The 24,123-nt window shown below is 47.6% G+C and overlaps 1 protein-coding gene across 2 annotated transcripts in view; it reads right to left on the reverse strand.

The window, feature by feature from the left end:
- Positions 1 to 2,293: 2,293 nt before the first annotated feature.
- nphp3 (nephronophthisis 3) overlaps positions 2,294 to 24,123 on the reverse strand; it is a 195,575-nt gene continuing 173,745 nt past the window's right edge. For both annotated transcript variants that reach the window (XM_080201909.1, XM_080201916.1), the window contains 3 exons: positions 7,785 to 7,901; positions 4,968 to 5,077; positions 2,294 to 2,943 (listed from right to left, as the gene is read on the reverse strand). In XM_080201909.1, coding sequence (XP_080058035.1) covers positions 2,829 to 2,943; positions 4,968 to 5,077; positions 7,785 to 7,901 — 342 coding nt within the window. In that variant the 3' untranslated portion in view covers positions 2,294 to 2,828. The remainder of the gene's footprint in view (positions 2,944 to 4,967; positions 5,078 to 7,784; positions 7,902 to 24,123) is intronic.

Raw genomic sequence — 24,123 nt, forward strand, 5'->3', positions numbered from 1 at the left:
GTTAGAAGCTTTTTCCCAGGATGGAAGAGTCAATTACCAGGGGGCACAAATTCAAGGTGCAAAGGGCAAGGTTTAAAGGAGATGTACGAGGCAGATCTTTTAACAGAGGGTGGCGGGTGTCTGGAACTCGTTGCCGGGGGAGATAGTGGAAGCAGATATGATACTGACTTTTAAGGGGTGTCTCGACAAAAATGTGAACAGGATGGGAATAGAGGGATATGGTCCCTTGATGGGTAAGGGGTTTCAGTTAAGTCGGGTAGCATGGTTGGTGCAGGCTTGGAGGGCCTGTGCTATAATTTTCTGATCTATATCCTGTTGTAATTTTCTTTGTTCTTTGTATTAATTGAATTTAAATTCCATTAGCTGCAGTGAGATTCGAATCCATTGCTAGTCTATCGTGCCATTGCTGCCCCCAAGAATTTCCCCTACAATATCTCAAGAAATTAACAAAAAGAAAGATATTTCAGAATGGTTAGCTAAAACCTTCTTACTGTAGCTACAACCTGCCAGATTAATGCCCACAATATGATAATGTATAATTAACATATTCCATTGCTATATTTACTCTGAGTCAGGCAAGACCTTAGTCTTAACATTTTTATCCTGGGTTTCAAATCCCTTCCTGGTTTTGATCATAGAATCCCTGCAGTGCAGGAGGCCATTTGGCCCATCCAGTCTGCATCTCCGACTACAATCCCACCCAGGCCCTAATCCCATAACCTCACGCATTTACCTTAGCAAGTCCCCCTGACACTAAGGGGCAATTTAGCATGGCCAATCCACCCAGCTTTGGTCTTCTCTATCTCTGCAGCCTACTCCACCTCCACAACGCTTCCAATTCTCCATGCTCTTCCAATTCTGGCCTTAGGCACTTCCCAATGTTCACTGTCCACTACTGGTAGCCTCACTTTCGGTTGCCAAGCTCCAGACAGAGCTCGGGAATTTCCTCACTAAACATCTCTGCTTCTCTCAATCTCCTCTTTGAAGGCCTTCCTTTGAAACCTACCCCTCTGAAGAAGCTTTTGATCATCCATCCTGACACAGGAAAGCCTTTCAAAGCCAAAGACTTGGGGGCTCAAGCCAAGCCCGAATGGGTGGGGTCAAGGGTCATTTGGAGCCCAGGAGTAGACCGGTGCGCCAGGGTGAAGTGGCAAATCCAGGGCCACATCAGCCTGATGCAACGCGTCACTGGGCTGTCCAGGTTAGCTATCCTTTTTGACATTTTACTCAATTAAAATTGATGTGTATCACATTCTAAAAATGAATTTTTGGCTAATTTTTCGGCCAATTGGATTTGAGATACTCTGGGCAGGAACCACTTTCCCCCTGGCGTTTTGCGATGGCAGAGGAGACATGCCATTTGCCAGCGGCTGGACCGCACCTTCTGCTGCCGAGGAGGGGGGTTCACCATCGGCGGAACTGGAAGATCCCGCCGTCAGGAACAGCTGGAGAATTCTGGCCTGTATGTGTACCTCCTTGTGTGACTCACAGCCAGATATTGTTCCATGATGTTCCAGTGAAACCTCTTTGAAGGGTTTACTTCATTCTGAGACAGATATATTTTTGTTAAGCAAAGGGATGTGGGCCGCAGGTAAGCATATGGAGGTAGGCCTCAGATCAGCCCTGATCTCATTAAATGGCGGTACAGGCTTGAGGGGCTGAATGGTACATTCCTGTTCCTACGTTCCCCATAATAAATGCAAATTCTTGCTGTTAATATCGTATCATAGCATCCCGACTGCGAAACAGAAACAGAGTTAGCGTTTCGAGTCCAATTTGACTCGTTTGGTAAGTTTGGTGTCATAGAGTCATAGAATCCCTACAGTGCAGAAGGAGGCCATTTGACCCATCAAGCCCACACTGACAATAATCCCACCCAGGGCCTATCCCCTCAAACCCACATATTTACCCTGCTAATCCCCCTGACACTAAGGCTCAACTGAGCATGGCCAATCAATCTGATCCGCATATCTTTGGAGAGCGGGAGGAAAGCGGAGGAAATCCATACAGTCAGTGACCTGAGGCCGGAATTGACCCCGTTCCCTGGCGCTGTGAGGCAGCAGTGGGTGGCATGGTGGCACAGCGGTTAGCACCAGGGACTCGGGTTCGACTTGGGTCACTGTCTGTGTGGAGTTTGCACGTTCTCCACGTATCTGCATGGGTTTCCTCCTGGCGCTCCGCTTTCCTCCCACATTCTGAAAGATGTGCTGACCCAAACAGATGCCATAGTGTGGCGGCTAGGGAAATTTCACAGCAACTTCAATGCAGTGTTAATGTAAGCGACAGATTAAGTTTTAACTTTTTAAGTACGTTACCATTTGTGGGAGAGTTTTGTTGAAGCCACCACTTAAGTTGTCCTCAGCGTTTGCTCTGAATTACTGTACAATGGAAGCAAAAAAAAACATGAAAAATAGCAGGGACGTATAAGGGAATATAAGATTTGATTACCTTCCCTGCCATATCCCATTTTACTGACAGCAATTATATTATGCAAATTGGCATCACAGTCTTTTTTCTCATTCCATTGCGGCGTTATGTCAACAGGTTTTGCTTTTGCATCAAATAAGCTCCAGACACAATCACTCTTCCCTCATTATTGTTTCCAATTTATACAACAGCGATGCTTGGGACGCAGTAACAAAGATGTAATTGGTATACAGATGTTGCTTTCACATTCTGGGTGATTCATTTTCCACTGAGTAATATTTCCAGTAATTGATGATTCAATCAATCGCAGTGTAGGAAAGCAGGACGCCCACGTGATGGTATCTCTGTCAGCTGCCTATCCGAGGGAGCAGCCTGGGTTACCCCTCCATCGCGACAGCCACTTAGAGCTTAGCCAAGGACGTTCCCAACTGCTCCCCCAGCTCCAGCTTCGCTATCGCAGAGAGGTGCACCTCATCTGGTCCGTCGGCTACACGTAAGGTGCGCACCAGTGAGTACCTGCAAGACACCAGAACCCGGTGATAACACAAAAACAACAGGGCGCTTGGGATTAAAAACAAACTCAGCAGGTCTGTGGAGAGAGATACGATTAACGTTAATTTGACTGGTCCGGTAAGTTCAGGGTTATAGAATCCAGAAGGATTTGGCCCATCGAGCCTCAGGAGGATAGCAGGGAAAACACGTAGGCATAGGGCCTGGCTGGGATTGTCGTCAGTGCAGCCTTGATGGGTCGAATGGCCTCCTTTTGCACCGTAGGGATTCTATGACTCTATGACCCCAAGCTTATCCAGTAAGTCAAATTGGACTCAAATCGTTAACTCTGTGCCTTGCTCCACCTAAGGTGTTGAATCCTTTTCTCTATGATTCTGTGATTGCCCTCCCACCCCTCATTCCTCCCCTCCCAGACATGTTGACTTATGATAAGAATCTGCTTCACGGATTCCGCAATTTCCCCGCAACCGTATTCAACTGGGCTGTGTGGTAAACCGTGGCTCTCTGTTCACTGACGGAGAGTATGTCAGGTCTGTCTGCTTTTCGCTCTTGAGATTCAAACAGCATCTCCGGCTGAAAATAATCGGAAATAAGGACTCCAGCTGATAACGCATTAGAGAAGGGTTTCATAGAATCCTGACAGTGCAGAAGAGGCCATTCGGCCCAACTCTCTGACTCTCCAACACAGCATCTTACCCAGGCCCTATCCCTGTAATTCTATGTATTTATCTACCAATCTTTGTACACTAAGGGTCAATTTAGCATGGCCAATCAACCTAACCTGCGCATCTTTGGATCGTGGGAGGAAACCGGAGCAGCCGGAGGAAACCTACGCAGGCACAGGGAGAATGTGAAAACCCCACACAGACAGTGACCCGAGGCTGGAATCATTCTCTAATGCTTGTCCACCTCTCTTTCGGCCTTTAAAAGTCTTCTTAAAACCTAGCCCTTTGATTAACCATGTGGTCACATATCCTAGCATCTCTTTCCGCGTCCATTTATTATGTGAAAGCTGCTTTATAAATGTGCGTGTTTTGTTATTGGAACAGATAAGGAGGAGGGTTTGGGGGGGGGGGGGGGTGTTATCAGCTGGCGTCATTATTTCCAGGGTCCCTGGCGCTGTGAGACAGCAGTGCCAACCGCGGTGCCACTGTGCTACCTCAATATTTCTGGGGCTGGCAACCCTGAAATGAACTTTTCACTCTGCTACGCTGGGGACAGAGGGGGGGCAGAGAGATGGAATGTAGAAATAAGGAAGTGTTTCGCTACAGAGGAGGCCAATCCCAGGAAAATGATGCTTGAAGCAAAACCATTCTGGTGATAAAAGATGTTGGTACACGTGCGAGGGCAGGAGAACGTACCGGGAACACTGCCCTCACATCTGTTCTGCTTGAGGCAGTGTACATCTTTAGTCCTGTGTGTCTGAGAGAAGGAGACACGCACCGCTGCCGTGCAAACTGAGGAAAACATCCTTTGTAGTTGTCACTGTCCTATCTACGGTTGGATCTTAAAACTCACTGACAACAACATCAGCTGTCCCAGGCAGAGATGGACAGATTATTTAATCAGTGAGGGAATCGAGGACTATGGGGGATAAAGTGGAGCTGTGCAATATTGCATCAGATCAGTCACGGTCTCATTGAATGGCGGGGCAGACTCGATGGGCCTACTTCCAGCTCCTTCGCTTTGCGCACGTCACCAAAAAAAAGTTTATTGGTGTCACGAGCAGGCTTACATTAACACTGCGTTGAAGTTACTGTGGAAAACCCCCCCAGTCGCCACCTGTTCAGGTACACTGAGGGAGAATTTAGCACGGCCAGTGCACCCAACCGGCATGTCTGTGGGATGGAACTGGAGCACCCGGAGGAAACCCACGCAGGCACGTGGAGAACGTGCAGACTCCAGACACACAAGACAATGACCCAAGCCAGGAATCGAACCCGGGTCCCTGAGGCAGCAGGGCTAACCGCTGTGCCACCAGGAACAGGCAATGATTGAAAGGATTCCTCTCCCATGCTCCTAATACTCACATGTGCGCAAGAGGGAAATCCTCAGAGACGCCACCACCTCCGTGGACCTGGATGGCGCAGTCCACCACTTTACAGGCCATCCGCGGGGCCGCAACCTTTATCATAGCGATCTGAGATCAGGAGAACACCAGAATCAGGTAAACCCATGCCAGTTCTTATATCCCATTTGGCCAATAGCCTCCGAGCCAACTGTTTGAAATTGTATATTAATTACAATTGGTCAGAACATTGAATACAGGAGTTGGGACGTCTTGTTGAAGTTGTACAAGACATTGGTAAGGCCACACTCGGATTATTGTGTATAGTTCTGGTCACCCTATTACAGAAAAGATATTATTAAACTAGGAAGAGTACGGAAAAGGTTTGCTAGGATGGTCCCGGGGCTTGATGGTTTGAGTTTTAAGGAGAGGCTGGATAGACTGGGACTTTTTTCCCTGGAGTGTGGGAGGTTGAGGTGATCTTATAGAGGTCTATAAAATAATGAAGGGCATAGGTCAGCTAGATAGTCAATATCTTTTCCCAAAGGTAGGGGAGTCTAAAACTAGAGGGCATAGATTTAAGGTGAGAGGGAAGAGATACAAAAGGGTCCAGAGGGTGCTGAATGTCTGGAACCAGCTGCCAGAGGTGGTAGTAGAGGCGGGTACAATTTTGTCTTTTAAAAAGCATTTAGACAGTTACATGGGTACGATGGGTATAGAGGGATATGGGCCAAAAACGGGCAATTGGGATTAGCTTAGGGATTTAAAAAAAAGGGCAGCATGGACAAGTTGGACTGAAAGGCCTGTTTCCATGCTGTAGACCGATATGTCTCTATAGGCCCGATTTTACCATCACATTGTGCCATTTGCGGGCGCGAAAACTTGGTAAAGTCAGGTGCGAAGCGAGTAGCACGATCCGCGCCCGCCTCTGCGCCGGTTCCCCCTTTACCAAGGCCAAAATGACCGCGATTGGGACCACACCCAAAACGGGCACAACAGCCATTTGCACGCATTTAAATTGACTGCACTTCCCCCTTTACCACCACGTTCACCCATCCTGAAATCGGTGGAGGGAAGGGGGGTGGGGGGGGGGGGGGTCCCTTGCCACTCTGCCTGTGATCAGTGAGGAAAGGAGGGGAAGGAGTCTACGATCGATCTGGAGGGAGTGGGGGGATATCTGTGGGGGTCAGGGGGAGGCATTATCCAGCCCGGGAGGGAAGGGGAGGGGAGGGGAGCAGCATTCTATCATTTTTTGTTTGCACGTGCGCAGTTGGAGGCGTCGATCGTTAAGCCCCGCCCACAGGCTTGTGCAGCGCGATTCGGAATCGCTGATACTTTACAGGCAGAGTGTATATGGGGGGCGGGGGGGGAGGGGGTACCTGAGGACGGGTCTAAAAGACAGATCTGAAACACTCCCAGTTTTAAGTCCGCCCAGCACTTCTAATCAAAATGGTAAAATAGGGCCCTGTGACTCTAACTGAATACAGCTGATGGCCAATAACTGAACTTTCACTTGAGCATGTTTAAAAAGACATTGAGTGAAATTGTGGCTTGGATGTGTCTGCTTGTAAAGTTTCACCCTATAAATAAGACAGAACAAAGATTGGCTCTTGTGCTAACCTCAAAATCTTGCCGTCCTGGCTAGCCCTACCCCTACTATTTTTCTACACCCTTGTAAACTTATCCTCGTCAAGTATCTATTCAACTCTCCTTTTGATAGTTACTACTGAATCTGCTTCCACTGCCCTTTCAGGCAGAGCACTGATTGGTTTGATAGGTATGTTACTTGGGTAATAGTGTGGCTTACCAGCAGACACATTCCCCATTGTCCTTCGCTACTCCACCTACACATTCAGGAAAGTGAGGCTAACATTTAACTCCATAGCATATACAGCATAAAAATAGGCCATTCTGTCCTTGTCAATGTTTATGCTCCACACCTCCCCTCTCAATCTACCCATTGTATCTCTCTATTCTCTTCTCGCTCAAAAGCTTTACTTTTTTTTTATTCATTCATGGGACATGGGCGTCGCTGGCTGGCCAGCATTTATTGTCCATCCCTAGTTGCCCTTGGAGGACAGTTGCAAGTCAACTGCATTGCTATGGCTCGAGAGTCACGCATAGGCCAGACCGGGTAAGGACAGCAGACTTCCTTTCCTAAAGGACGTTAGTGAACCAGCTGGTTTATTCCGGTACTCAGCAATGGTCAGTAGATTCTTAATTCCAAATTTTTTTAAATTGAATTCAAATTCCATCATCTGCCGTGGCAGGATTCGAACCAGGGTCCCCAGATCATTAGCTAAGTTTTTGGATTAATAGTCTAGTGATAATACCACTTCACACTCAGGCAGGGATAACCATGATTCACAACATTTTCGTTTGTTGTTGAAAAGTGGGACATGTTGCTGAAGCTTTTCATTCTGCACTCATCAGGACAAACACAGGAATCCCAAATTTCAAATGATGACAACAATTTATACTGCAGGAGAAAAGGCTGCTGATTGGTTCGCAAGCTGAAACTGATTGGATGAGGCATTGACATGGAGAAAGAAACGGGGAACTATAGGTTCCCCAAATTCCTGGATAATTCAGAACTGGTGCAAGGCTTGAACTTATTCCTTTTGTTTGCAAAGAACAGATCCCTGTGTATAAATGTACATCATTTCCAGTAAGTGTTAATGGCCCACGCCAAGAATGCAACTGATTACCTTAAATTGGTTGTTAGTGTCGCTATTGGTGCACTCAGGGTCATTCAGTCAGTGCTGCCCAATCATGGAATCACATCTAACAATAGACATTTTGTTTTGAATTTTGCAAACATGGCCTGGTTTTGTATTACCTCCTTTCTGGCTGCTGCAGTTCCCAAAGTATCGATCGCTCTGGCTGCTTGAAGGGTAAGAAGTCGAGCCTGCTCGATGGCAATGCGGCACTCTGCTATCCAATGTGCAATTACTTCCTGCAGGCGGGGGAAGGTGGAAAATCTTTAGTGTCAAGCGGTTTGTTCATATTCAACCTTTCCATATTGAGACCCAGCGTAATGGACCAGCAAAACAGATGAAACTATTTCTTCCAAAGATATCGCTGCTTCACAACGGAAAAATAAAGAGAGTACAAAAACATAAACCAGTAGATTGGAGTGGGGATTAGGTGACACTGTCTTGGATATAATGCATTCATCTGACACGGGTGTCATTGGCCAGCATTTATTCCCCATCTCTAGTTGCCCTTGGAGGGCAGTTGAGAGTCAACGACATTGCTATGCCTCTGGAGTCACATGTAGACCAGACCGGGTAGGGATTTCCTTTTCTAAAGGGCATTAGTGAACCAGATGGGCTTTTCCCCACAATTGACAATGGTTTTGTGGTCATCATTAGATTCTTAATTCCAGATATTTGTTATTGAATTCAAATTCCACCATCCACCATTCAAACCCAGACCCCCAGAGTTTCTGGGCTAATAGCCTAGTGATAATACCTCTAGGCCATCGCTTCCCAATAGGTTGGAACCAAAAATCCTTCAGCCTTTCTCAAGTGGCTTTGTTCCCTTGTAAATGCAGCTGGAGATTTTGAGAACCGCAGAGTTCAGTAATCCTTCCATCACCACCTTACCTCCCACACAACCCTTTTCATATGCTCAAGTAAGTGGGTGACTCAGGGGAGGGGAGGTTAAAGCCATTATTACATATGGCTAATGATGCTGACACGTAATTCTGATGGGAGGTGACGGACCTGGATCATTGGGCGTGGATTCTCTGGTCCTTCTTCCCCTGGTGGAATCTTCCACTGCTGCCCAGAGGTGGCTCCCCCCCACTCCCCAACAGTGCCAACCCCCGCCCCCTCGCTCCCCACCCACCACCTCCCCCCCCCCCCCTCCCTCCAAAGCGGCAGGTGAGCCATGCAAAATGTCATTGACATCAGGAGATCCCAAAGCCTTCCCTGCCACCAGAAAACACATTGTGGTGGGGTGGGGGTGGGGGGGTGGGGCGGGGTGAAATCCTGCCTATTAATGCCATTCATCTCTCCACGGACGCTCTCTGTCCTGCCAAAAACCATTTTCTGTTTTTATTTCCAATTTCCAGCATCTTTCTCTTTCGAAATCCCCCTCGGGCCCTCCCGCTCTCTGGATCGATCCACACGGTGACCAGGCCGAACCCGCCTGAGGTCGGGGTAAAACCTCATTGGCTTTTGAAGGCTGCTGCCTTGTTTCACAACGCTTCTGAGGCCTCTGCGAGGAGGGATGCCAACTACTGTGCACTCCCACCCCCCGCCCCCCCCCCCCCTCCACCTCTCCGTGCAGGGGGGCTGGTCCCCTGCCCCCGGGTGGAAAATGTTAATCAGGTACAGCTGAATTCTCATCTGTGCCCAATTTTCCCTCACACAGGATCACAAGGCAAAAAATAATCCTTAATCACCGGAATGCAGTTATTGTGTGGTCTAGTCCTCAGCACGTGTACAGCCAGAGTTTCACTTTCGGCTAGAATATTTCTTCCTCCTTTTCCCTCTCATTGCACTCAACCTGATCAGCTGGTGTGGGACGCTGGGCAACTGGAGGTCCAGCCAGTTTGAAAGTATAAATCAGCACAAGTGTCCCATTCCTCTCCGCACTCCCAGTCTTTACTATATCATAGGATTTGGGCATTGCTGGCTAGGCCAGCATTTGCCATCCATCCCTAACTGCCCTTGAGCTGAATGGCTTGTTTTTTCAGAGGGCATGTTAAGAGTCAACCACGTTTAAGTTCTTTTTTTCCAAGTTTATTTATAAGTGTCACGAGTCGGCATACATTAACACGGCAATGAAGTCACTGTGAAAATCCCCGAGTCGCCCACACTCCAGCACCTGTACACTGAGAGAGAATTTAGCATGGCCAATGCACCCGAACCAGCACGTCTTTCCGACGGTGGGAGAGAACCAGAGCACCCGGAGGAAACCCACGCAGACACGGGGAGAATGTGCAGACTCCACACAGTCATCATCTGGCAATCGAACCCGGGTCCCTGGCGCTGTGAGGCAGCAGTGCTAAACACTGTGCCACCATACTGTCTGGTTATTATGGATCTGAAGTAACATGTAGGCCAGACCAGGTAAGGATGGCGGGTTTCCTTTCCTGAAGGACTAGGAATCGCTCTTTCTCTTACCGTCTGTTGTTGGTGTGTGTCACAGGGATTTGAAGCTTGATATTCAACCAGTTTGGCTGTGTTTTTTTTTGTTCATTTGTGGGACATGGGCATCGCTGGCTGGCTGGCATTTATTGCCATTCCTAGTTGCCCTTAAACTGAATGGCTTGCTAGGCCATTTCAGAGGGCAGCTGAGAGTCAACCACATTGCTGTGGCTCTGGAGTCACATGTAGGTGAAAAGGACAGCGGATTTCCTTCCCTAAAGGACAGAGTGAACCAGATGGGATAATAGTTTCACCAGTACTGAGACTAACTTTATATTCCAAATTTCTTAACTGGATTCATATTCCACCAGCTGCCATGGTGAGATTTGAACCTAGGACCCTGAACATTGCTGGTCCGGAGAGGATTAAAAATGCAAGAATGAACATGTGGGGAAAGAATTAAAGGGGAAAGGAGAATAGAAAAGAAGAATACATGAGATTGGGGAGAAGGGGAAAGTAGCAGGAGACATATTATTGTCCACTGTAGTGGGTTACAGTTCTTCAAATATATAAAAAGGAAGAAAGAGGCCAAAGTGAACTCAGGCCCCTTAGAGAATGGGATTAGAGAAATAATGGGGAACGAGGAAATAGCAGAGGAGTTAAAGAAATACTTTAAAATCATAGAATCCTACAGTGCTGAAGGAGGCCATTTGGCCCATCGGGTCTGCACCAAACACAATCCCAATCAAACCCTACCCTCATAATCACATGTATTTACCCTAGCTAGTCCCCCTGCTACTAAGGGGCAATTTCACGTGGATGAGGAAATTGAAGATGACACAAAGGACGGGATTTTACGGCCTTGCTCGACCTGAGACTGGAAATAACTGAGTGTTATTTAAATGGAGAACGACCCCAGAAAGCTGTAACACAGAGGGATTGGGGATCCTCATGTATAAATCACAAAAAGCTAGCATGCAAGTTCAACGGGTAAAAGGCGAGGCAAATGGAATGTTGGCCTTTAGCTCAAAGGGAATTAAGTCTAAAAATAGGGAAGTCTTGCTAAAACTGTACAAGCCACTGGTTAGACCACACACGGAATACTGCGAACAGTTTGGGTCCCCCTATCTAACGAATGATATACTGGCACTGGGGGCAGTCTAGAATGGTTTACCATGTTGGTCCCAGCAGGGAGAGATTTTCTTATGAGAAGAGATTGAGTCGGTTTTGCTTGGAGTTTACAAGGATGAGAGGCGACCTTATTGAGGCATATTGCACTCCCAAGCGGGTGTTTGATAGGGTTGATGCTGACTGGTTGTCTCCCCTTGTGGGAGAGTCTAGGACCAGGGGGCAGCGTCGCAGAGTAATGGTTTGCTCATTTAAGACAGAGACGAGGAGAAATTTCTTCTCTTAAAGGGCAGTGAATCTGTGAAATTCTTTGCCATGGAGGGCTATAGAGGCTGTATTGTTAAGGCTATGATAGACAGATATTTAATCAGTATGGGGGTAAGACAGGAAAGAGGATTTGAAGATTATCATCAGGTCAATCATGATCTCACTGAATGGCAGCGCACACTCAATGGGCCGAATGGCCGACTTCTGTTTCTATATCTCATGGTCCTATAGTTCAAATTACCATGACAACATAGAAGCATAGAATCCGCACAATGCAAAAGGAGGCCATTTGGCCCATCAAGGCTGCAATATCAACAATCCTACCAGGCCCTATTCCCATAACCTCATATATTTACCCTGCTAGTCCCCCTGACACTAAAAGGCAATTAAGCATGGCCAATCCACCTAACCTGCACATCTTTGGACTGTGGGAGGAAACCGGAACATCCAGAGGAAATCCACACAGACACGAGGAGAACATGCAGACTCCACATAATCACCCAAGGCCGGAATCGAACCGAGGGATCCTGACGCTAACTACTGCACCACTGCGCCACCCTAAAACATGCACTTTTACATGCTGTCCAGAGCTATGGTCAAGGCACCAACATTATTTCCATCACATGGCTGACCAGAAATTCCTCCCATATCTACCAGCTGCCATTAACATACATTGGAAAGGTTTATAGGTTGATACATCAACATTTTGGCCACATTATGAATGCACCTTCATTTGAATTGGAACGCAGAGCTTCTGGCTCAGAGGTAGATATTCTACCCACTGCACCACGAGGTCTCTATTGACGATGATTATGGGATCATAGATTGTTGTGAATCTGACTGATGCTTGTTCGAAGATGAATATGTTCCTAGCAGGGGCATGTCCTCAGCGGGCAAAAAGTACATGTCCAGGCATGGCTCATTTTTTGAATGAAACAAAATCACGGGGGAGCAATAGTTCCCTGGTGCTTTCTCCATGGCAACACCTTGACCAATCAGAGCCGACATCCAATCAGCACCCCTTTCTCATGCAGTATAAATTGTTGCTCGCTGTGAAATTTGGCATTCTTGCATCTGTTCTGATGAGTTCAAGACGAAAAGCTTCAACAGCACGTCTCTTTTTAATAGAGCTTCAGAATTGGAAGCAAAACACCAAAGAGGTTGCGCATCCGATACCATCAATTTGCAGTAAGGTCCATATAACAGACAGTAGAAACGATAAAACTATGTGATGTACTTTTTTTTGGCATACGGATAAAAGAAATTGGGGACTCCACAATTCCTAATCTTGTGGGAATAAACGTTGAGATATTGACAGAAGAGATCACAGACTACACTCGCCACTTAAAGATGTCAAATGAGAAAAAGTTGTTAGTCCCCTCTAGTTGTCAAAACACCTCCCACTGAGATCATCCTTTTGTGAGTCGGGCTGTCAGCCACATGTGAACATTGTGGTTACAAGGGGAGAATGTGTCTCTCACAATGCTCTGTCTGTGTCTGCTCATACTCAGGGATCAACTCCAGAAGTTCAAGATGAACAGGTTGCTTGACCAGACGTTTTAAGCCTACAAACGTATCATGTGTGAGCGTGTGGGTCCTGTCGTGTGAATGGGCAGTCAAGTTCCTTTGGTCAGTCAGTCCGGAGGAAGACCCATCGAGTTGGGTAGATGATCACAGCCACAGGAAACAAGGACTGCACCAAAGAATAGGACCCTCACTGGATAATGCTAAAGAGTTCAGCAAGAATTGGTCTAGGGAAAAAGGCAAGTTTTTTGAATGCCTACAGTGCAGAAGGAGGCCATTTGGCCCATCGAGTCTGTACCGGCAACAATCCCACCCCAGGCCCTTTCCCCGTAGCCCCGCATATTTGCCCTGACAACGCCCCTGACACTAAAGGGCAGTTTAGCATGGCCAATGCATCCAACCAGCACATCCTTCAGACTGTGGGAGGAAACCGGAGCACCCAGAGGAAAAGCACGCAGACACGGGGAGAACGTGCAAACTCTGCACAGTCAGTGACCCAAGGCTGGAATTGTACCCAGGTCCCTGGCGCCGTGAGGCAGCAGCGCTAACCACTGTGCCACCGTGTCGCCATATTCCAAATGAGAAGGTTGAGCCTGATCATGAGGCATGAGACAGCTGGATGTGGAGTATGATGGCCTTCCTGCACTTAGGACTTAAAGACTTTTAAGTTTATTTATTAGTGTCACAAGTAGGCTTGCATTAACACTGCAGTGAAGTTACTGTGAAAATCCCACAGTCGCCACACTCCAGCGCCTGTTCGGGTGCACTGTGGGAGAATTTAGCACCTGACCAGTGCCTTTCAGACTGACAGGATTATGAGTGATACTGGGCATCTCGCAACACTGGTGGGCAACAATCGGGTCCTGGAAGGTCGGAGCCACCGACATTTATCGTCTCGCTCGGTCAACCGTTGTGCCACTGGCTGAGGGACGACTTGAAGAGTCAACGACCCCCTTCTCGTGCAGCCAGCCCCTGATGCCCACTTAGCACTCCGCCACGCACTCGGGAGCTGGTGAATCTCAGGCATGTTAACCGGCCAAGTTCACCGACCGGTTAAAAAGAAGAATCAGTCGTGGCCCCACCGGTACCTTTAAAGAAGGACCCCAGAAGGTACCCTGTTCAGAAGAGCAGGGTGAAAATAAACGCAGCAGCGAGTCAGCGGGGAAACTGAGCAAGGTTAAAATCACATCCTACACGTCCTGAACCGGCGTGACCCAGTCCCTGCTCACAGAAAGTACGAGTGTTGGGCCAAGTCCATCTGCCAGAAGGCTCGCATTCAAAAGCTTTGGCTTAGCTTACATTCCAGCCATCTGCAAAGAATAAAGGCCGCACATTCTTGTTGAGAATTATTTTCTCTCTCTCCCCCGCCCCCCTCTCTCTCTCTCTCTCTCTCTCTCTCCTTGCCCCCCACCCCCTCCCTCCACCCCACAGCGACATTGCCAGCAAATATTTCACATTGCTTCCATCTGACCAGCTTGGAGGCAAGCAAAACAACATACTTTCAGGAAAACAGGACAGCATTGTGCAATTCCTGTGCTCCTATCCGTGGACAGTGCGCAAGGAAACTCTGCAGGGTTGCCAGGGAACACCCCAGTCAACTTGTCAAAGGGTGGCCATGCTGGTGACTGCATTCACCACGTTCGCACTATATAGAGCCCTACCCGATCAGGTAGGACAGGGGGAATCAGAGGTAGATTCTTGATTGGTAAGGGGGTCAAAAGTTACGGGGAAAAGGTGGGAGAATGGGTTTGAAGTGGGGCGGCACGGTGGTTAGCACTGCTGCCTCACAGCGTCAGGGACCCAGGTTCGATTCCCAGCTTGGGTCACTGTCTGTGCAGAGTCTGCATGTTCTCCCCATGTCTGCGTGGGCTTACTCCGGGTGCTCTTGTTTCCTCCCACAGTTTGAAAGACATAAGAACATAAGAAATAGGAGCAGGAGTAGGCCATCTAGCCCTTCGAGCCTGCCCCGCCATTCAATAAGATCATGGCTGATCTGTCGTGGCTCAGTTCCACTTTCCCGCCCTCTCCCCATAACCCTTAATCCCCTCTCTTATCAAGAACCCATCAACCCGCTTCTTAAAAATATTTAGCGAGGCAGCCTCCACCACTTCAACGGGCAGAGAATTCCAGAGATTCACCACCCTTTGAGTGAAGAAGTTCCTCCTCAACTCCGTTCTAAACCGCCTCCGCATTGGCCATGGTAAATTCTCCCTCAGTGCACCCGAAGAGGCGCCAGAGTGTGGCATCCAGGGGATTTTCACAGTAACTTCATTGCAGTGTTAATGCAAGCTTACTTGGGGCACTAATAAATAAATTTATCAGTCATGACTGAATGGCGGAGCAGACTCGATAGTTGGTTCTATTCTCTCTCCCTCCACAGATGCTGTCAGACCTGCAGAGATTTTCCAGCATTTTCTGTCTTTGTTTTAGATTTCAGCATCTGCAGTAATTTTCTTTTAACAAAGGGAAGTAGCTCACTCTTGACCACCCTGCCTCTCAAATGTTGCAAGTCCCCTGTGGTTGCTCCCTCTTTGACACTGTCACAGAGCATTTCCTCTTTAGGTGATCTTAAACATGATAATTTCATTTCCGAATTTGGATTTAGATACTTAAGAAGATAAAAAGTTTATTTATTCATCACAAGTCAGCTTACATTAACACTGCAATGAAGTTACTGTGAAAATCCGCTAGTCGCCGCACTCCGGTGCCTGCTCGGGTACACTGAGGGAGAATTTAGCACAGCCAATGCACACTAACCTACACGCCTTTCAGCGTGTGGGAGAAAACCGGAGCACCCGGAGGAAATCCACGCAGACACAGGGAGAATGTGCAGATTCGCACAGCGAGTGATCCAAGCCAGGATTCGAACCCGTGTCCCTGGCACTGTGAAGCAGACGTGCTAACCACTGTGCTAGCGTGCTGCTCAACGGAACTGTGAAACTGAACAGGGTATACATGACCCTGTTCTATTTTGATTTGATTTGCTTTGATTTGATTTATTATTGTCACATGTATTAACATACAGTGAAGAGTATTGTTTCTTGTGCGCTATACAGTCAAAACATACCAGTCATAGAGAAGGAAATGAGAAAATGCAGAATGTAGTGTTGCAGTCATAGTTAGGCTGTAGAGAAAGATCGACTTAATGTGAGGTAGGCCCATTCAAAAGTCTGATGGCAGCAGGGAAGAAGCTGTTCTTGAGTCAGTTGCTACGTGACCTCAGACTTTTATATCTTTTTCCTTACTGAAGAAGGTGGAAGAGAGAATGTTCGAGGTGTGTGGGGTCCTTAATTATGTTGGCTGCTTTGCCGAGGCAGCGGGAAGTGTAAACAGTGTCAATGGACGGGAGGCTGGTTTATGTGATGAATGGGCTTAGATTGCTGACCTTTTGTAGTTCCTTGCGGTCTTGGACAGAGCAGGAGCCCATACCAAGCTGAGATACAACCAGAAAGAATGCTTTCTATGGTGCATCTGTAAAAGTTGGCTGACATGCCAAATTTACTTAGTCTTCTGAGAAAGTAGAGGTCTTGGTGAGCTTTCTTAACTGTAGTGTCCACGTGGGGGTCCAGGACAGGTTGTTGGTGATCAGGACACCTAAAAGTTTGAAGCTCTCGACCCTTTCTACATCTAGAAGGCACTGCCTGAGGTTGCAGGAGAGGCAGATAATGTGGTTTTGAGAAGAGAATTGTACACTTCCTTGAGTGGAAACAACTTGTTGGGTTACAAGAGAATGTGGTATCAACTGAATTGCACCTGCAAAGAGCTGGCACAGACACAAGGGGCTGAATGGCCTCCTTGTGTGCTGTAAGCACTCTTTGAATCTATAGATTGACAGAAACTACTTCTGCACATCCAGGACTTGGGAACGTAGCCTCAAAATTAGAACCAGTGATGGTTCAGTGGCGGGTGGCACGGTGGCGCACTGGTTGGCACTGCTGCCTCACAGCGCCAGGGAAGGTTTCAGTTCTGGCTTCGGGTCACTGTCTTTGTGGAATCTGTACGGTCTCCCCGTGTCTGCATGGGTTTCCTCCGGGTGCTCCGGTTTCCTCCCACAGTCCAAAGATATGCGGGTTAGGTCGATTGGCCATGCTAAATTGATCCTTGTGTCAGAGATTAGCTGGGTAAATATGTGGGGTTATGGGAATAAGGCCTGGGTGGAATTGTGGTCAGTGCAGACTCGATGGGCTGAATGGCCTCCTTCTGCAGGGCAGGGATTCTATGATTCCTTTCAAGGATGTGGTTAGAATTGCTAAATTATGAAATTGCCTGACTATGAAATGTACATATCTATGAGTATTAATGCCGTAAGTTTCAGTTTTAAATAATTGCAGGGGTGGCTACAAAGTGATCCAACCCAATATCGAGCTGGACACCAAACAGGTGTTTTCTGTGCACAAAGTGCCTGAGAGCCTGGAGAGAAACCCTGACCATGCAGCTGGAGAGCTCCACACCTGTCTTCCTGACCCGGCCAACACTCTGAACACAGAATGCAAGATTCCGCCCAAGGGGTCTCAGGGGCGAGAGGTAGGTGGGGGAGCAGGGAATGCCTGGAGGTGGGGGCAGTCAGTAGGAGGGAGGGGGGCAATTGTAACATCAGGGGGTAGGTCAGAGAAGGAGGGAGGGCCGGAGTCCCAAGGTCCTGGAGCGAAGGGCTCCAGGGGCCTCAGATTGCAGTGTCTGCCCCTTCCCGTCCGAGATGGAGACAAGTTTATTTCTCTGCTTCTCACCCTACTCGCGCCCACACCCGCCAGCCTAAAAATCGAGGCTGTGTGGGGAAAAAAGCCTTTCAGTGGCCATTACTTGGCCTCACTAGGTGAATGGGCAGGTCTACTGCCCAAGACCCTACCAACCCAATCGTGAAATTGCATCTAGGTAATAGCAGGCAGGATCCTGGGGCTATTTTATCATCCTACCCCCAACTTAGCACCTATCCAAGGGGTAGCGTAAAATCCTTCCACTGGAGTTTGGAATAATCCATTCTGTCGTATGGAAATCTCAAACGGAAAGACAGCAGAAAACAGATACGTTGTCGAAGTTTTTCCTCTTGCACTCATCAGGACAGATTTGCAAGAATACCAAATTTCAAAGGGAGCGGCATTTTATACCTTCTTCTCCTGCAGTGTAAGGTGTTGCCCCCTTTGAAATTTGGTACCTTTGCAGGCCTGTCCTGATGAGTGCAAGAGGAAAAACTTCGACAACGTGTCCATTTTCAGCAATAATTCATTTTATTGCACCAGGAATGGAGAATGCCAATAATAAGTGTGAAACACTTCCTTGATGACAAGGTTTGAGGAAATTGTGACTTATCTGTGAATCATCTACCCATGGATAACTCTTCAAGGAAAAAGGAAAAGCGGAATTGTTTCTGTGGTCAGGCTGTTCATCACTGGCTATTAGTATCAGTGCTCTTATTTTTTAACGGGCCAGATATTCCATTTAATACGGACAGTTTCTCGCTGAAGAAACATAAACATCATCTGTTCTTCCTCTATCAAGCTCTGAAATTACGCTCACCAGGCTGCGGCATCTGTTAAAATAATTATCATTTTAACAGATGCTGCAAAGTGATAGATGCCTATTCTACCTGCTCATTAGCAGCCTGCTAAGACATCTACTTCCTCATTCTGTATCTTTGGAGAGCCTTGCGGTTATGGTCTTAACAGATGTGACACCATAAATCCTTCCGACGCTTGCTCGGAAGTCCCTCGATTCCGTCAGGACTGACCTTGAAATCTGTCAGCAGCCAACGTACAAGTGAGTTGTTTGTTTCGAGGTGGCAGATGTGAATCAAGTTGCACGCGCACTTAACTGTTCGCGTTAACTCTCCTTCGCCTTGTTTAAAACATCACTGTAGGCGAGATGCGCGCACCTACTGCAGATACATTGGGTCCAACAGGGTTCTGGATAATTGTAAAAGACTTACAGATGAGGGACCAAGGAACAAAGAACAGTACAGCACAGGAACAGGCCCTTCGGCCCTCTAAGCCTGTGCAGATCACATTGTCCTATCTAAACCATTCGCTTATATTCCTCTATTCCCCTTTTCTTTCATCTGCCTATGAAGATAAGTCTTAAATGTGGCCAATGTAACTGCCTCAACCACCTCACATGGCAGTGCATTCCAGGCCCCCCACCACCCTCTGTGTAAAAAACTTCCCTCGCACATCTTCACTGAACCTTTTCCCTCTTTAGCTTGAACCTCTGACCCCTTGTAATTGTCATTTCCGCCCTGGGAAAAAGCTTCCAACTGTTCACCCTATCCATACCCCTCACCATTGTATAAACTTCCATCAGGTCGCCTCTCAGCCTCCATCTTTCCAAGGAGAACAATCCCAGTTTGGTCAACTTCTCCTCATAGCTAATACACTCCATATATCCTAGTAAACCTTTTCTGTACTCTCTCCAAAGCCTCCAAGTCCTCCTGATAGTGTGGTGACCAGGATTGGACAAATTGTTCCAAATATGGCCTAACCAACGTCTTAAATAACTGTAACATAATTTGCCAACTTTTATACTCGATGCCCTGTCTGAGGAAGGCAAGTATGCCAATGCTTTCTTCACCACCTTTTCCACTTTTAAGGATCTGTGCACCCACACTCCCAGATCTCTCTATGTATCTATGCTCCTGATGGTTCTGCCATTTATTTTGTATTTCCTACCTACCATAATGCATCACCTCGCATTTGTCCGGATTAAGTTCCATCCGCCATTTCTCCGCCCAATTTTCCAGCCTATCTATATCCTGCTGTATTCCCTGACAATCTTCATCACGATCCGCTACTCCAGCAGTCTTAGTATCTTCATGGAAATGACTATTTGCTCCTACATGTTCACCCAATTTTAAGCTGGACATTTTTTCAGTAATCATCAAATCCAGCAATGACATTAGGGTAAAGGGAAAATCCTGCGGATGCTGGAATCTGAAACAAAAACAGAAAATGCTGGAAAAACTCAGCAGGTCTGACAGCAACTGACAGAGAGAGTAGAGCCAATGGGTGACCATTCACGGGAATCACACCAGGCAGGACACAGACTGACCCCGGGTGGGATTTTCCAGCAGGCACAGAGGGAAAATCCCCATCCAAAGTTTCAAGTCAGGATGCCCCTTCGTCAGAGCCCTGACAAAGTAACAGAGACACTCGTAGCAGAGATTTTAGCCCTGATGCTCTCTGTAACAAATACTGATTAACAAGGCCCTCAACTGTGTCCATTCCCCATTCTGCACATTTCTGCGCTCATCCCTTCCTCTCTCTCTCAGAACCTGGGTAAGCGTTGTCCTCATTTTCACCTTTAATTCCTCCAGCTTCCACATTCAATCCTCCACCATTTTCACCACCTCTGGTGTGAAGCCATCGTGAAACACCACTTCCCTCTCCCCTTTAAGCATTCTGAATGGACTGCTTCCCCTGGCAACCCTGGTCCACTCCTCAATCATCCCCAATTTCCCCTTCTTCCAGCACCGCCCAAGTAAGCTCAGGAGATTCAACTCGGGCCGTACGGTGGCACAGTGGTTAGCGCTGCTGCCTCACAGCGCCAGGGGACCCGGCTTCAATCCCTGGGTTGGGTCACTGTGTGGCGTTTGCGCATTCACCCCATGTCTGCGTGGGTTTCCTCCGGGTGCTCCGGTTTCCTCCCACTGTCTGAAAGACGTGCTGGTGAGGTGCATGGGCCATGCTAAATTCTCGCTCAGTGTTACCCAAGGTGTGGCGACTAGGGGATTTTCACAGTAACTTCATTGCAGGGTTAATGTAAGCCTACTCGTGACTAATAAATAAACTTCACTTTACCTGCTCTGCTATCTCTTTCCTTCCCTCAGTGTAAATCTCCCAAACCTCCTTAAAGTGCATCTCTGTGCACTTGTTTTAATGTAATATACTGCATTCACTGCTCACAATGTGCCCTTCTCTATATCAGGGAGATTCAATGCAAATTGGGTGACTTTTATTTTGTTGGACACCTCCATTTAGGTCTGCAAGCGCAATCCTGCATTCCCAATGGCCTGTCCCTTTAATTCTCTTCTCTCCCTTGGACCTCCATGTACATGGTCTCCTACACCGTTCCAGTAAAGATCAACATAAAATCATCCTTCAACTGGGAACTTTACAACCTTCTAGTCTACAAGGCTTTGGAGGGAAGCAAGGGGAGACTTATTAGAGCAGTAAGCAAGGATGAGAGACTTCAGGAGACTTCTAGAGAAGGTTAATGGTAAATTTAATGAAAATGTTCAAAACTAGGAAGGGTTTTGATGGAGTAAATAAGAAAAAAAAACAGCAGGAGAAACAATAAACCAGAGGTTACAGAGAGTGGAGATGAGGAGAATATTTTTAACACAGCAACCTGTTATGATCTACAATGTACCACTACCTGATAGGGTGGTGGAAGCAGATTCAATCTTAATTTTAGGAAATGAGTGAGATAAACGTACGCAAAGGAAGCAGATGCAGGATTATGAGGAAAGAGCGAGGCAGTGAGGCTAATTGGGGAGTTTTCAACATCCATTGACTCCGACGACACTTCCCGCTGCCTCAGAGAAGCAGCCAGCATAATCAAGGACCCCACGCATCCTGGATATTCTCTCTTTCACCTTCCTCCATTGGGAAAAAGATACAAAAGTCTGAGGTCACGTACCAACTGAGTCAAGAACAGCTCCTTCCCTGCTGCTGTCAGACTTTTGAATGGACTTACTTTGCATTAAGTTGATCTTTCTCTACACCCGAACTATGGGCTGTAACACTACATTCTGCCCCCTCTCGTTTCCTTCTCTATGAACGGTATGCTTTGTCTGTATAGCACGCAATCTTTCCGACTGTGGGAGGAAACCCATGTAGACACGGGGAGAATGTGCAAACTCCACACAGACAGTGACCCGAGGCCGGAATTGAACCCGGGTCCCTGGCGCCAAGAGGCAGCAGTGCTATCCCACTGTGCCACCGTACTTTTCACTGTACACTATTACGTGTGACAATAATAAGTCAAATCAAATCAAATCAGATCAAAAACACAGGGAATGTGAGGGCTGAATGGCCTCCTGCGGTGAGGTGTGAACCAATGAAGAATCCCAAGATCGTGGCAGCTTTCTTCAGTCATGTTCAAACATGAATTTTACGTTAAACATCAACTGTACAGTTTGTAAAAAGGCAAAGAGAAATGGGGAAACTGGTTTAATACAAGGGGCACCAGCTGCATTGTACTGTCTCTGTGTTGGCCATGTTGCAACTGGTACAGGGAAGTTAATGTAGTCACAGTTAATCAAGGACTGTCCCACTTCAATTTACTCCTGGCAGCGACAGCCCAGAGACACAAATTACTTCAGATGTGAACAGTTTCAGTAAACACAGCCGAGCCAGAAGAGGATTTGCTTCGATTAGGTTTGGAACAGCGTGATGGGACAATCATCAGAGCCCAACTCCACCTCACGGAGTAATCTCGCAGATATAGCCAAAAGCAACAATCAAACCATTTTGCACTGTCGAGAAACCAACCCACGGGATTTTTTTCAATGTCATACTAACGCCACAATGAAGTTACTGTGAAAATCCCCTACTCGGCACACTCCAGTTCCTGTTCAGGTACACTGGGGGAGAAGTTAAGCACGGCCAATGCACCTAACCAGCACGTCGTTCGGACTGTGGGAGGAAACTCCACACAGACGGTGACCTGAGGCTGGAATTGAACCCGGGTCCCAGGCGCTGTGAGGCAGCATTGCTAACCAACCGTGCCACCCAGATGTCCCTTGAGAAATATTCCATCTTTCGAAATGCCATCTGCAACCATGCGGCTGATAGCAACTGTGTAAAGATGTGTGGGCTAGATAGATTCAGTACGCTAAATTGCCCCTTAATGTCCCAGGATGTGTAAGTTAGGAGGGTTAGTGAGGTAAATATCTGGGGACACGGGAATAGGGTGGGGGTGGGCCTGGGTGAAATGCTCTGTCAGAGGGTCAGTGCTGACTCGATGGGCCAAATGGCCTCCATTTGCACTGTCAGGATTCTATGGATCTACATTCCAGGAGAATAGCCGCTAGTTATTCAGCTGCCTAGGATGCACATCAAAATGTAGCTTATTGCAAACAAGCATGTGTAATTATAACAAATTGTGGGAAGTGACTACAGGGCTAATCATTGAACACCTAATTTAACATAACCATCATCTATCAAACACCATCGACAAGTTCTATGGATAATAGAGCTTGATGATTATTGTTTCATATTCCTGTCACTCAGACCAAATTCGCAAAGGTGAGGTATATTTTTTCAAGGGTGTTTTCAGAGTGAGAGAGTGGCAATGCACGAGAAACTGGCTTTTGAGAGCTCAGTATCTGCGGTGGGATACAACTTTAAGGAGCGATACACTGTCAGAATGAGAAAGAGAAAGACGGTACGGCTTTAAGAAATCATCGACTTTAATTACCTTTAACCAGGAACGGTTTGGACAGAAGGCAAGGGAAGAGTTCAGTTAAAGAGAGAGGAAATGTGAGTGAGAAGGTAGAGGTTGGAAGGTAATTCCTGTTACTGTGTGTACAGTTCTGTACGTACAGCTGGCACGGACGATTACAGCCGGGATTCCCCCACAAGCATTCTAAATTCCCAATCTGCAGGAAAATGGGAGTAAATCCAGCTGTTTTTTTTTTAGCGTGATTTCCAGAATGAGTCTCTGACACTTGGTGCATCACAGAATGTCCTAGCATGATTCATTCCAGAAATCTGGAGGTGGTGCCTATTCCCACCCGAGGCAGGCATTGTGCAGGGCATCACACATGTGCCGATCTGTCAGTGCAGAGATCAGCATGTGTGCACTGAGCACCCCCCTCCCCCCCCCCCCCCCATAGCCAGCCTCCCGATCACTGACCTTCCCCGGAACCCCCCCAGTCACTGGCCTTCTGGAACTTTCCCCCGGGGCCAGCCCCCATGACTACCCCTTCCCCCACCCCGGCCAGCCCCAATCTCCCCGACCCCCTCACCCGGCCAGCCCTGCTCTGACAATCCCCCCACAACGTCCATCTCCCACTCCGAATGACCACCTCAGCAGGCCCAAACCCACCCCACCCCCCCCCCCCCAACCCCGGCACAATGAGTAGACTGAAAAACATGGTCCTGGAGACGCGCGGAGACCGTTTCGCCCAGCGGGAAACCCACTGTCAGCTCGCTGGGAGAATCGCTT

The sequence above is a fragment of the Carcharhinus amblyrhynchos genome, chromosome 2 (genome assembly GCF_965287045.1).
Source record: "Carcharhinus amblyrhynchos chromosome 2, sCarAmb.v2.hapA, whole genome shotgun sequence".
Taxonomy (NCBI): domain Eukaryota; kingdom Metazoa; phylum Chordata; class Chondrichthyes; order Carcharhiniformes; family Carcharhinidae; genus Carcharhinus; species Carcharhinus amblyrhynchos.